At 39.3% G+C, this 12,728-nt stretch overlaps 1 protein-coding gene across 6 annotated transcripts in view; it reads right to left on the bottom strand.

Annotated features, from left to right (window-relative positions):
* Positions 1-12,728, bottom strand: part of LOC134213062 (receptor-type tyrosine-protein phosphatase kappa) — a 436,242-nt gene that overhangs the window by 24,891 nt on the left and 398,623 nt on the right. For 2 of the 6 annotated variants that reach the window (XR_009979392.1, XR_009979393.1), the window contains exons 9-18: positions 9,718-9,884; positions 9,489-9,624; positions 9,161-9,410; positions 8,759-8,835; positions 8,562-8,693; positions 8,267-8,488; positions 8,113-8,207; positions 4,451-4,586; positions 4,187-4,293; positions 4,029-4,096 (exon numbers count right to left, since the gene is read on the bottom strand). Coding sequence is in view for 1 of the 6 variants with exons in the window: in XM_062691596.1 (XP_062547580.1) it covers positions 4,213-4,293; positions 4,451-4,586; positions 8,113-8,207; positions 8,267-8,488; positions 8,562-8,693; positions 8,759-8,835; positions 9,161-9,410; positions 9,489-9,624; positions 9,718-9,884 (1,296 nt within the window). In the remaining 5 variants the exon portion in view is untranslated. Of the gene's footprint in view, positions 1-4,028; positions 4,097-4,186; positions 4,294-4,450; positions 4,587-8,112; positions 8,208-8,266; positions 8,489-8,561; positions 8,694-8,758; positions 8,836-9,160; positions 9,411-9,488; positions 9,625-9,717; positions 9,885-12,728 lie in introns of those variants that run through there. The other 4 variants (XR_009979395.1, XR_009979394.1, XM_062691596.1 and 1 more) reach the window with 3 other exon arrangements.

The following is a 12,728-nucleotide window of genomic DNA, read 5'->3' as shown; positions in this document are numbered from 1 at the left end:
AGTAAATTGCCTACATTTCAGCTATATCCATCCGCAATGAACATGCACAAAATAATTGAATTTCGCATCCACTATGGAACTATACGTAATTCTATGTTCAATTTGCGCAACCTTCTACATTTTCGATCTGAGATATTCAAACGGGATTATACCTGCATTGTCCGACGTGTCGACTCGTTTATTTAATCTTATTTCAGGAAAAATACTCATCAGGAAAAAGACTCAGTAACGGGCCGAAACGTCGGACTCTGCAAATGTAAACCCGTTTGAATATCTTAAACTAACAAATTCAGAAAATGAGAACAATTATCCCAGTCGAACTACAATCACTTATCAGCAGTATTGAATAGATAATTGAGTAAATCTGAACTCTGAACTGTTTACCGTGTTTCCATTATTTCTAAGTAATTGAATTTTCTGGAAACCTTTTCTTCATCATCCCAAGTAATCGCAACATGACAAAATCTTGATTTCGTTGAACATTTTTCTTAGTGTGAAGTACGTTAACATGACGCATTTTCAGGAATTATAAATCAAACAATTTTCAATCGAATTTTGCCACAACTTAACTTATTTTGAAAAAGGTAAGAATTAATATTAGGGTGCAATGTATGACAACATTATTTTTACCTAAGAACGTAGTAAATTCAGCTTCGTTAAAGCGCCAAAAATACCATTAAAGTATGTTGCCGTTAGCCTTCATAGCATTTTTTTTCCTGTTCGGGTGTGCCACTGTGACCAATTATTAGATCTATTGTAGCGTTACCCGTATCCTTAGTTTTTAAGTGCATGTCGAATTACTCCAGTGCTATTGAGAAGCAATGCAGTATCGGTTTCGATACAGTTGTTGTTTTGTTTTCTCAAGACCACCATTACAAGGTCCCGCTATTTAGACCCTTCATAGAGAGCAATCCCATTGAAGGCGGGCCCTTATCAATAGAAAATCATTATATTTCTTGAGAAAACAGAACAGTAATACTGTTTTTTGCCATGCATCGGAACCCTAGCCACATCCTTGTCTTGCTTCTAGAATATCACCAGTAAAACTCTTAAAACCATGGATTTAGCTCTGTCTACAAGACCCTTTCAAGCAAGAGAATTTGCTCAGTAATAAGAACTTCCGTGTGTTCCTCTCACTACCATTGTTCATCAGTTCAAGAAGAGTTAGTACGTATTTAAGCCCCTAACTCGATTTTTCCAGCAGTCAGTTCAGCCTAGGACCGGGTACCGAGGTTTTTTAACTAATTGCTTGAAAAGTTGTTTCCGCTGCATACAGTTTAGCCTCAAACAAGAGTAATTCGAGTCTTTCAACTGTCTGCAAGGTAACATTGATTATGTTTTATTTCTGAGACTGCTGTTGGTAGCGGGGACTAAATACGATGAATCCTTAATTACCACAACTTATTGCCCTGGCTGGAAAAATAGATTAAGCTAGGGCTCTGTTTGGTAGATCTTACACCGCAACACACTACGTCAAAGTGATCTACCGTGTTACGGCATAGCATTTATGAAGTGATAAATTTATTTGATCATGCTGATAAAAAGATTCTTGGTTTATATGTTTCTTGAACATCATAATGATATGAACTTGACTTATGCCCAGCCAGAATACAACGAAAAACTGGATTCGATGAAAGCTATTCCTGATGTGATGTTTGTCAATGGGCCACATGTAGTGTATACTCTGAAACCCTTCGCGGGCCGCAGAAAAAGGCTTCGAGGGCCGCATGCGGCCCGCGGGCCGCAGTTTGGGGATCACTGGGTTTGAGGATACATTTTTAAATGTATTCCAATATGTTTATATAAAATCTAGTGATACGAACAATTTCAAAAGATTGAAGTGCGTGAGTTTAGCATTATTGTGTGGTGATAAACAGCCTGAAGCAATGGTTGTATCGAGCACTGTGACGATTTTCAGGTAGGTGTTTATTTGATGATACCGTTTTGTAAAAGTGGAAAGAATCACTCCGGCTCAGTGGTGTTGCAACGAAGAGCAAAAGTTTTAATTCTACATTTTTATTTTCTATAATTGGATCGATTAGGAGTGAAATAAATTGTTGAAAAATATTGAGTATTGTATTGAGTATTGTGAGATAAATAGGAGACTTTTTTAAAATGATCAATCATAAACCTACGGCTACTAAACCGTATAAATCATTAGCTTTCTGTGCAGTGAGCCGGGAATGGGGTCCATAGGCCCAAGTAGTGATTTACCCTACCTATTGCCTCTTCATAATAAACACCAAGTGCAATTTGTATGATACACAGGAAACTTTCTCAGAAATGAGAAACAAACTCGTTTGTCTTCCACTCATTTCATTATAATAGGGTGAATATGGGAGATAACACTTTTGTCTTCGAACTTTTTTCAGTAACTCATTATGCTATAGGTTAAAAATTGATATCACTGCTAACTAACTTTTGAAATCCTAGGGGGCTGAGGCTCCCCCTAGCTCCCCCCCCCTTCCTATTTACGCCAATGCCAAAACGATATACATTAACCTTCCATGATATGTAATCATTATAATTGAATGTATATTAAAACTTTGAGTAATGAAAAGTTTCTAGTAACTGTAGATCTCAAGTCCTGAGCCCAAGGATAATTTGGATGGCCTACGACGTCCAAGGAAGATTAAAAATTTTATATTACGGTAACTTCATGAATACGTTCGAACAAAAATCTTATTTTAAAATAGCACACTTTGCTGCCAATATGCCAAATATTTTCTATTTCCGATCTTCACCATGCTCAGGACGTTCAGGGTCGTCTAAGACCTTAATCGCCCAAGTCTGATGTTCTTCCTTGATAAAGGAGTTAATTTTAAGCATTTTTTCATACGCGATTAGTTCAACTCAAGGAGACTTGACAGACACAAGACAAAACTCGTAGTAGTACACAACCATCATGGGTTGAAGCAGCCGGAGATAATAGTAGGAGACGGCACAACTAATTCCGTTATGTCATTAAAGCATCTGGTTGGGATGATCGACGATAAGCACAATTTCCCGAGGCAGGTCGATTCTGTATGCGAAACGATGTCATTGGCGATAAGATCTTTATCGCGTATGATTTCCAAAGATCGCCTATAATCGCCGGTAGCCTATAATATATGATTCCAGCAATGCCAGGACGTCGAAGTTGTGGGGATGTATGTAATCAATAGCAATAACCTGCGAAGCTTAGCGACTTGCAGTTCTATGTTCCAAGAGGTTTCGAAAACCTAGGTTCCAAGCTTCACTTCCATGTTCCAAGCTTCAAATTGCGATCCTTTTTCCGTCGCCTTTGTTGTTGTTGACTTATCAAGTCGTATAATCTCTTATGTCGTACGTAATAGCTTTGTAATTTTTGGTCTTACAGGTAGCTTAATATGTGGACTGTGCAAACTTCCTGGCTCGAAATACGGTTGCTTTGGTAGGCCTGCTAGTAGATACACTAAGCGTTTAATAGAAGTTTAACGAAGGCCACTGTCAAACCCCATTATATCCAAGGCAAGCACCATTTTGCAGTAGCCAGAGGAGGGGTCGTCAAGTTCTTCGACCCTGCTAACCACAAAATATATAGGGGAACTGTTCCGTTTTCCATCTCACTGAACATATATTCATCTCATCGCAAAACAAAGAAATACAGCACCAATCTCGTCACTTCTTTTTGCTAACACGCGTGCTCACTGCTGAAAAAAATCACAAAAATAAGAAACAAACCAAATTCCTTTTCATTGCTTTGTTTTTGATGGGATGGAAGTAGGAGCTATGGGATGAAGTGCCGAACCGTTCCCCTACAGCACCCAAGATAAGTTGATTACTCTGAAGAAAGTGAGGATGTCTCGTCTTTACCAAATCGTTAAATATACCCTTAAACAAATATTCCATTTCAGTCGATACTTTTCGAACAGGTATTTTGATGTGTGTTAGTAAGGATATTCAATGTTGTGCCTTTAAGATTGGACATGATTGTGTACAGACGCTTCAAATAGCAATAAAAGCACAAACTAAAATCACAAACAGAAAAAAGTAATCTTTAAACTTACCAACAAATTCAAAATATATTAAATTCAAATAACAAAATCAGAAACTCCTGTAGATAAAAAGAATTGTACTAGAGTAGATATGAGCAAATAAAAGAAATAAAACTACCTAAATAAAATTATAAAATTATCAATAATTTTATATGCTTATTAAAACTTACCACAGATCATCGTGTAAATCGCATTCTCACTTCTTTTCCTTCAAGTCTTTATTCAAATAGTGCAGAACGTAGTGTAAAACTAAGTCGTAGCAATATTTATATTCAGTCTGCAATGGTGAAAACAGGAGAAGAAAAACCAAAAAGGAAAGCAATCAATTTCCAACGAACCCATCATAATTCATATCGAGCATGGCGGTGATGATGTTGACAACAGAAACAATGCGATCTATCGCCCTCGGGGACGGGGTAGAAATTGAAACTCACCATATTGTCCACCAGCTGGGGCCGGTGCCTTCGGACCGTTTTGACCGCCTGAAAGACGTCCACCTCGCCGTGCTGAATGACCTGCTCGATGCACGCGTTCGCCGCGCAGTACACTCCGGCTCGGCTGCGGCCATCCCTGTTGGCGAGAATAGAAAAGGAAAAGGGGAGACATGATGAAAACATACTTCTCCTTTGAAAATCATTCATAGTCATATAGGTAATGTGCGATGCATCGAAATTGGAACTGTTATTGCCGGGTGGGGAAGCATTTCGCCAATAATTAAAATCGATTAGGATGAAACATTTTCGGTGAGGAGGGGGGAAGAGGTTATAGCCATTAAAGAAAATGCTTTCAATTGATAACTTCAGTAGCTTTTCATTGAAATGGAAAATCGAATCGCGATGCAGCGGATGGTAGAACAATGAGAGATTGATCCCAATGATCATTGTAGGTAGGTAAGTCAGTTCTCAACTATTAAAAAAGTATTCTATAAAACTCATAAAAAAACGATTGAAAGAGATAAAAGAATGGATAAAAAACCGACCTATTCAAACAAAAAGCGCGCTCTGTTTACCATATCTACGTCAATTATCGTCACTCGGAAACGCGGGAGACAATGTACGCAATGCATTACTGATTCCACACCATTTCCTATAATCTGAGTTGATATGTGAATTGATGCATTGATAACATCCACTTTGAGTTTCAAATGGCTTTTATAATACCTTTTCCGAACTAAATCTATCACATGTTGTACATATGCATAATCAAGTTTCAGACATAGTAATTAATTTCCACTCCGGGTGGCTTAATACCCGGCATATAGGCAATTAACTTTGAATGTACTGATCTCGAGTGGCGATCTCTCTTCGCTTGTGTGGTCGTGTTGGGATCTGACGACCAAACTGGCACATCCTCACACAACCCTACTTCATTGAGCGCCGTTGCTGATGAAGCACGTGTGTAGGAGCCGGACAATATTAAATACTCATCCTACTTGGTTGACATTGTGTACAAAAATACATTTGAGAGAGTTAGTTCTGAAAATGTATTGCGAGAGATCGGCTGGTACCTGGTGCTGGGAATTTGGTTTCATCAGTACCCGCTAAGCTGCGGTGGACGACGGAGGTCCTTCGTAGCTTAGTAGGGAAAGCACCTGTCATGCGAACTGGGGTCGTGGGATCAAACCCCACCGAAGGGGCGGTTACCCTCCAATACCTTTTCCGAACTAAATCTATCACATGTTGTACATATGCATAATCAAGTTTCAGACATAGTAATTAATTTCCACTCCGGGTGGCTTAATACCCGGCATATAGGCAATTAACTTTGAATGTACTGATCTCGAGTGGCGATCTCTCTTCGCTTGTGTGGTCGTGTTGGGATCTGACGACCAAACTGGCACATCCTCACACAACCCTACTTCATTGAGCGCCGTTGCTGATGAAGCACGTGTGTAGGAGCCGGACAATATTAAATACTCATCCTACTTGGTTGACATTGTGTACAAAAATACATTTGAGAGAGTTAGTTCTGAAAATGTATTGCGAGAGATCGGCTGGTACCTGGTGCTGGGAATTTGGTTTCATCAGTACCCGCTAAGCTGCGGTGGACGACGGAGGTCCTTCGTAGCTTAGTAGGGAAAGCACCTGTCATGCGAACTGGGGTCGTGGGATCAAACCCCACCGAAGGGGCGGTTACCCTACACTACCTTTTCCGAACTAAATCTATCACATGTTGTACATATGCATAATCAAGTTTCAGACATAGTAATTAATTTCCACTCCGGGTGGCTTAATACCCGGCATATAGGCAATTAACTTTGAATGTACTGATCTCGAGTGGCGATCTCTCTTCGCTTGTGTGGTCGTGTTGGGATCTGACGACCAAACTGGCACATCCTCACACAACCCTACTTCATTGAGCGCCGTTGCTGATGAAGCACGTGTGTAGGAGCCGGACAATATTAAATACTCATCCTACTTGGTTGACATTGTGTACAAAAATACATTTGAGAGAGTTAGTTCTGAAAATGTATTGCGAGAGATCGGCTGGTACCTGGTGCTGGGAATTTGGTTTCATCAGTACCCGCTAAGCTGCGGTGGACGACGGAGGTCCTTCGTAGCTTAGTAGGGAAAGCACCTGTCATGCGAACTGGGGTCGTGGGATCAAACCCCACCGAAGGGGCGGTTACCCTCCAATACCTTTTCCGAACTAAATCTATCACATGTTGTACATATGCATAATCAAGTTTCAGACATAGTAATTAATTTCCACTCCGGGTGGCTTAATACCCGGCATATAGGCAATTAACTTTGAATGTACTGATCTCGAGTGGCGATCTCTCTTCGCTTGTGTGGTCGTGTTGGGATCTGACGACCAAACTGGCACATCCTCACACAACCCTACTTCATTGAGCGCCGTTGCTGATGAAGCACGTGTGTAGGAGCCGGACAATATTAAATACTCATCCTACTTGGTTGACATTGTGTACAAAAATACATTTGAGAGAGTTAGTTCTGAAAATGTATTGCGAGAGATCGGCTGGTACCTGGTGCTGGGAATTTGGTTTCATCAGTACCCGCTAAGCTGCGGTGGACGACGGAGGTCCTTCGTAGCTTAGTAGGGAAAGCACCTGTCATGCGAACTGGGGTCGTGGGATCAAACCCCACCGAAGGGGCGGTTACCCTCCAATACCTTTTCCGAACTAAATCTATCACATGTTGTACATATGCATAATCAAGTTTCAGACATAGTAATTTTCAAATGGAATCAATCCGGTTGAAGTTTTCAATATCGTGCAACTAGAGTATATGATTGCATAATGGGGAAACATGCAACAGGGATAATTGAGATGCTTCGCAAATAACGGCTTGATGTTTAGCATTGTCTAATTGTTATGAACTAGACTAGAAAGATATGCAAATTTCCAGAATGTGAATTTATAAAAATACATCCTAAGTTGCAGAAACTTTTTCCCAGCCAAAAAAGAGGGCCGTAACGAAAGAATTTCTTGGTTTATCTTTTATTTAATGATAACCGCTTTTTAAAACAAAATCCCATAGAAGCTTCTTCAGCAATTATTATATCCAAGATTCATCTACAACCGATTATTATTCTTAATGATCTTTTATGGTTTCTCAAGATTATGTTTTGGAGATAATCTCTTCATTTGTTCTTTAGGAATTTGTATATGGAATGTACACAAAAAACTGTTTATTGTATTTGGAGTTCCTTAAAAATCCTTAAAAATGTTATTTTTAAATTATGGTTTCTTATAAAAAAACATCGCTGCAGAAACATAATTTTGCTGTCGTCTTCTATCATGTTTCTTAAAAATATTTTTCATGAAATTAATTTAAAATAAATTTTCTTTTTTAATCAATATTACCTTCTATTTTAATCAATACAGCCTCTAGAAACTTATCATAGGTTTTCTTTTCAATTGTTTTTTTTTCATTTTGTCTTGGAAGTTGGACAATGTTGGAATGAGTCTGTAACATTGTTCAAAAGTTTGTTTTTGGAATGTAAGAATAATAAATGCACTAGAAGTGCAAATTTTCAATGAATGGCCATTAAGTTTGTAATGCAAACAGTGGAAGTTTTGCAATTTAGATAAGATCTACAATTATAAGAAATCAAAACATGACATTTTACTTACGGTGATACAACGCACACTGGACCATAGTCCGTTTTCTGTCTCCAACGTTCTACCATATTCATCAACTCCACCAACGAGTTTGTAGATGTAGGCACCTATTAATTGATAATAGATTTTGTTTTCAACAGACTATAACAGAAATCAAGCCGTCTACCTTATGACCCATGGGCCAGCATATCAGCTGAAAGAGCTGCACCGTTCTGGGCGGTGCCTTCACACCGGCCATCAGCTCCGTCAGTGAGATCACCTTCTTGTTGATGCGGAAGATCCACGATTTGATGTTGGCGTAGTGGTTGTGCGAGATGTGGTCGATCGTGAACACCGGGCCGTACTTTTTCGAGTGGCGACCCTCAGGCCAACAGGAAGGATATTGTTGCTGTTTTGCGAAAGGGCAACCATATGTGGTGAGATTTGCTAGTACAAAGGTATTTTATTAAGGTAGGTCATACCGAGTTTTGAGGTGGTTGACAGAGGACGACGATCGCAGAGCACTCGTGATCGTAAACTAAGGACCAGAATTCACCACAGGTTTTCTGTAAGGGCCACTCGGTAACTATATATTCTCTAGGTTTAGTGTAGCCCTGAAATAACAAAATTCCTAATTGTAGTCGTCTCACTCTTCACACCCATATGAGAGCAAGCTTACGTCTACAAATACAGCGTTAATGTAGTCGGTAAATGAGTTTCCCTGAAACGAGGTAAGGTAAGGACGGAAGTTGTCAGCTGTTGAGGAGAAAGAGAAAAACGGAAAAAGGTCGTTAACAACACTTGCATGTAATTTAATTAAAGTTTTTCCTTCCACCACTCCACGAAGCATGAAAGTACTGTGATATTGATTATTTCTAGGTTTTCTTGGAGCAGTGACATTAGATAGTGCCCTAGAGCCCTAGAATGAAACCCGTTTGAGAAAACTGCCAGCACTTTTGACATCGACACAATAATAATTAAATTTGTTCGGCCCTTAGCGCAGACAACGCCGCGACGTTAAAGTAATTTTACACCAGATCCAAAACTTTGCTTGCGTTCACATCCAAATCCCAATACTTACGTGGTACACAAAGCACATCACGGTTCTTCTCTCGGTTGTCACCCCGGTGACCCCCAGCACAATCCCCGATCGTGAACCGAGGCGTTTGTTTGCAAATTTGAGCGTACTCCCTCTGGTAGGAGTTCATTTTCGTAACGTTATCTTTGAGGCTCTTCTCCTTCAGCCGCTGGGACAGCTCCTTCACCGGAAACCACGAGTTGCCACAAATCACAAACTCCTCCAGCGTGTCGTATACAAACTTGTATTGGTCCTATCGCCACATCCGGGAAATAAAACGATTAAAGCAAGCTGTCTTCGACGCTGTAAAGCGCATTTCCAAAAAACTTACCACGTTTTCGATAAGGCCTTTCCGCGACTGTCGCAACTTTTTCAGATAGCCGAACACGTGGAACGAGTCTTCCTCTTCGGCCAGTTCCATGTTTGCGTCTATCGCCAGGTACACCCCGGACCGTCCTCCGCCGTCGCTGTGAATGGGAAGCAAAACAAGCATTTAACACCCGTCGCTCCATGATGCCCACCGACCGGCGACGAACATTGCTGGTTGGAACGAAACTCACTTGCAATGCACCAGCATCGGGCCGACCTGGCTGTTAGCTTTGATGATTGTCCCCACGACGGAGCGGACTCTTCGCCGGAACTCGAGGATAGCATTGGAGAAGGGGCAGGTGTGCGAGTGCCATTCGGTGTAGTGAAACTGCAGCAGGAAGCGCTCTTCCGTTACCACCTGTGCGGGAAGGAACGGAGAACGAACGTAGTTAACGATAGACAGATACGAAAGGCAGAAGAAGGGTTGGGAATCGTTTGAGTAGGTATGGAAGAACACGTGGATACATAGTTATAGTGTTCGGCGAGTTAGCTGTTATTGTTGTAGGTATGCTAGGCCCGTACGAGGAGTTATGGGGGAATGATTATTGGGGAGGAAAATGCGGAATTAAATGGATGAACGTTAGGCGAACTTTGAACTTGTGATAGCGTATTTAGAAGTACATGCAACTATGATGGAACAAACTATAAGTCTTAGAAAGATGAAGAAATGGATTTGCAATGAAAAAGAGAGAAAACCAGACAACTTCATTTCATAACATGGTTATTTGACATTTGCCAGGTTGAGTGATTTAATGGAATATGCCTAACAGAACCTAATGAAGCTGTGTTGAACTTAATCCTAGAATTAAAAAACACATTAATAAAGCTTAAAAAAAAAAAAAAAGAACCTAATGAATGTTCAGTTCAAACTGATTTAATCCAATCGTAAACCACAAAAACCGTCGCTTAAAGCCTAATTTATTTATTGGTTTTGAATTGATCAATCTATCAAAAATACAATCAATCAAATAATCAATCTTCTAATCCGTTAATTGTAATCTACAATTAATTCCAAACGATAGAACTGATGAAAAATAGCTTTTGATTTTATCCTACTGTTTGATTTCTTTATGAAATGCTTCGTCTCAGAAATCAGAAGATAAATTTAATATTGAGATTCAAAAACCCGGAACTTAAGTTTTTAGGACAAAATAGCGAATGTTTATTAAAAGTGAACGTTTCGATTGTTTATTACTTGACTCGACTCGATTCAAGTCTTCTGTATAAATGTTCATGTTCATACTAATGCTTTAAGAAATTGGAACTGTCGGCGTTTGGCCTCGATGTTGTGACCCTTTGATATCTGTTTTTTTTTTGTTTTTGTTACAAACTAGAATATTCCAGGTTATCAATACACTTAATTATTACGATTGTTTCCGTGACTCATTTTTTTTAAACTAGATTTAGAGAAACCCAGCTTCATAATAGATCATTGTCATATGTCGCTTCCGTGAATTTGAAAAAGGCGAGTTGGAACATGATTGTGAAATGTTTTGTGGCCAATTAATCATAATTCATTAATCAATGCACATTGGTCCAGGTCCATATTGGCTTATGGCGGCGAAGCCTCAATAAAGAAATAAAAGAAGTCGACCGAAATCTAACCTGGCAACAGGTTAAAGCGATGGCTGGACAACGCTCAGGATGTTGGCCCTTTGCACCACCGGATGTGTACAGGATCCATAAGTAAGTAAGTAAATTGGTCCAGGTAGGAGTCAACGTGGTAGTAAGTTTTTCAAGCCGAAAATAGCAGAGATAGAAAAAAACTTTGATCTACAAAGTTGTTACTAACGGTAAGTGGCTTATTAAGCCAAGTTTACTTAGGGTGGCCCGCCCCTAAAAAGCAGTTACTTTGCTCTAACTTTTTGGTTCCAAATTTCTCAGCAATGTGATGTTCAGAACACTTTTTGAGCTTTACAGGCCGCATCTTTTCATGGACTTAACGTTGCCATATCTCATGCGGATCAAAAGTTATTTAGGGTTTTCTTCGAAAAAAAAAAAAAACGTTTTCTTCTAACGGATGTGTCTATGAATGGCGCAAACATTTTTTCAATCTGTTTTTTCGACCTTATTCTACTACTTTCAGACTCCATTTCAAGGTGTTTAAATCAAGGGGATAGTTGAAAAGAACTCCATATTAATCCAATGAAAAATTATGTTTTTTTTTCATTTTCAAGCACTAATTTGCTATTTTTATGTGTTTTGCTTCCATAATACTTTAGGCATAACATTATCAGATATTTTAATACAAAACGAAAAATAATTTTGCTATGCCTTTCATATTGTAATAATAAATATGTTATGCCTGGAATATTTTGCATATTAGTTTTTGTTATTTCACATCTTATACATGTCCATAATAGTGTTGAGAATCAATAACAAAATTAGGTATTATTGAGTTTTTTTTTCTTCTGCTCGGGATCCCTGCCACCTTCAGCATGGTCTGGCTACACTGCTGGACAATATAATAAGTGGCCAATCTCCAGGATCCCGAGCAGAAGAAAAAAACTCAATAATACCTAATTCTGTTATTGATTCTCAACACTATTATGGACTTGCATAGGATGTGAAATAACAAAAACTAATATGCAAAATATTCCAGGCATAACATATTTTGTTATTACAATATCAAAGGCATAACAACATTATTTTTCGTTTTGTATTAAAATATCTGATCATGTTATGTTTTGACTCAAATACCGAACATGACTTTTAAGGCCACCTAAAGGTAGCCTCACACCTCGGGAATTTGGTCCGCGGATTTTTTCCCCATGCATTTTTGCATATGCGATGTTTCCGGGATTTGGGCGCGGAAAATAAAAATCCCGCCCCCCTTTAAAATACACGGGGACCAAATTCTGGCGGAAAAATTTCCCGAGGTGTAAGGTAGCCTTTACACCTCGGGAAAATTTCCCTCCGGATTCTGGTCCCCGTGCATTTTAAGTGGGGCCGGGATTTCGAATTTCCGTGCCCAAATCCCGAAAACATCGCATATGCAAAAATGCATGGGGAAAAATCCGCGGAAAAAATAAAACACATAAAATAGCAAAATACTGCTTGAAAATGAAAAAAAAACATATTTTTTTAATGCATTAATATGGGGTTATTTTCAACTATCCCCTTGATTTAAACACACTGAAATGGAGTCTTAAAATAGTAGAATAAGGTCGAGAAAACAGATTGAAAAAATGTTTGCGCCATT

The sequence above is a fragment of the Armigeres subalbatus genome, chromosome 2, assembly GCF_024139115.2.
Source record: "Armigeres subalbatus isolate Guangzhou_Male chromosome 2, GZ_Asu_2, whole genome shotgun sequence".
Classification (NCBI taxonomy): domain Eukaryota; kingdom Metazoa; phylum Arthropoda; class Insecta; order Diptera; family Culicidae; genus Armigeres; species Armigeres subalbatus.
The sequence above is the reverse complement of the archived record's forward strand: the minus strand, read 5'-3'. Positions and strand labels throughout refer to the sequence as shown.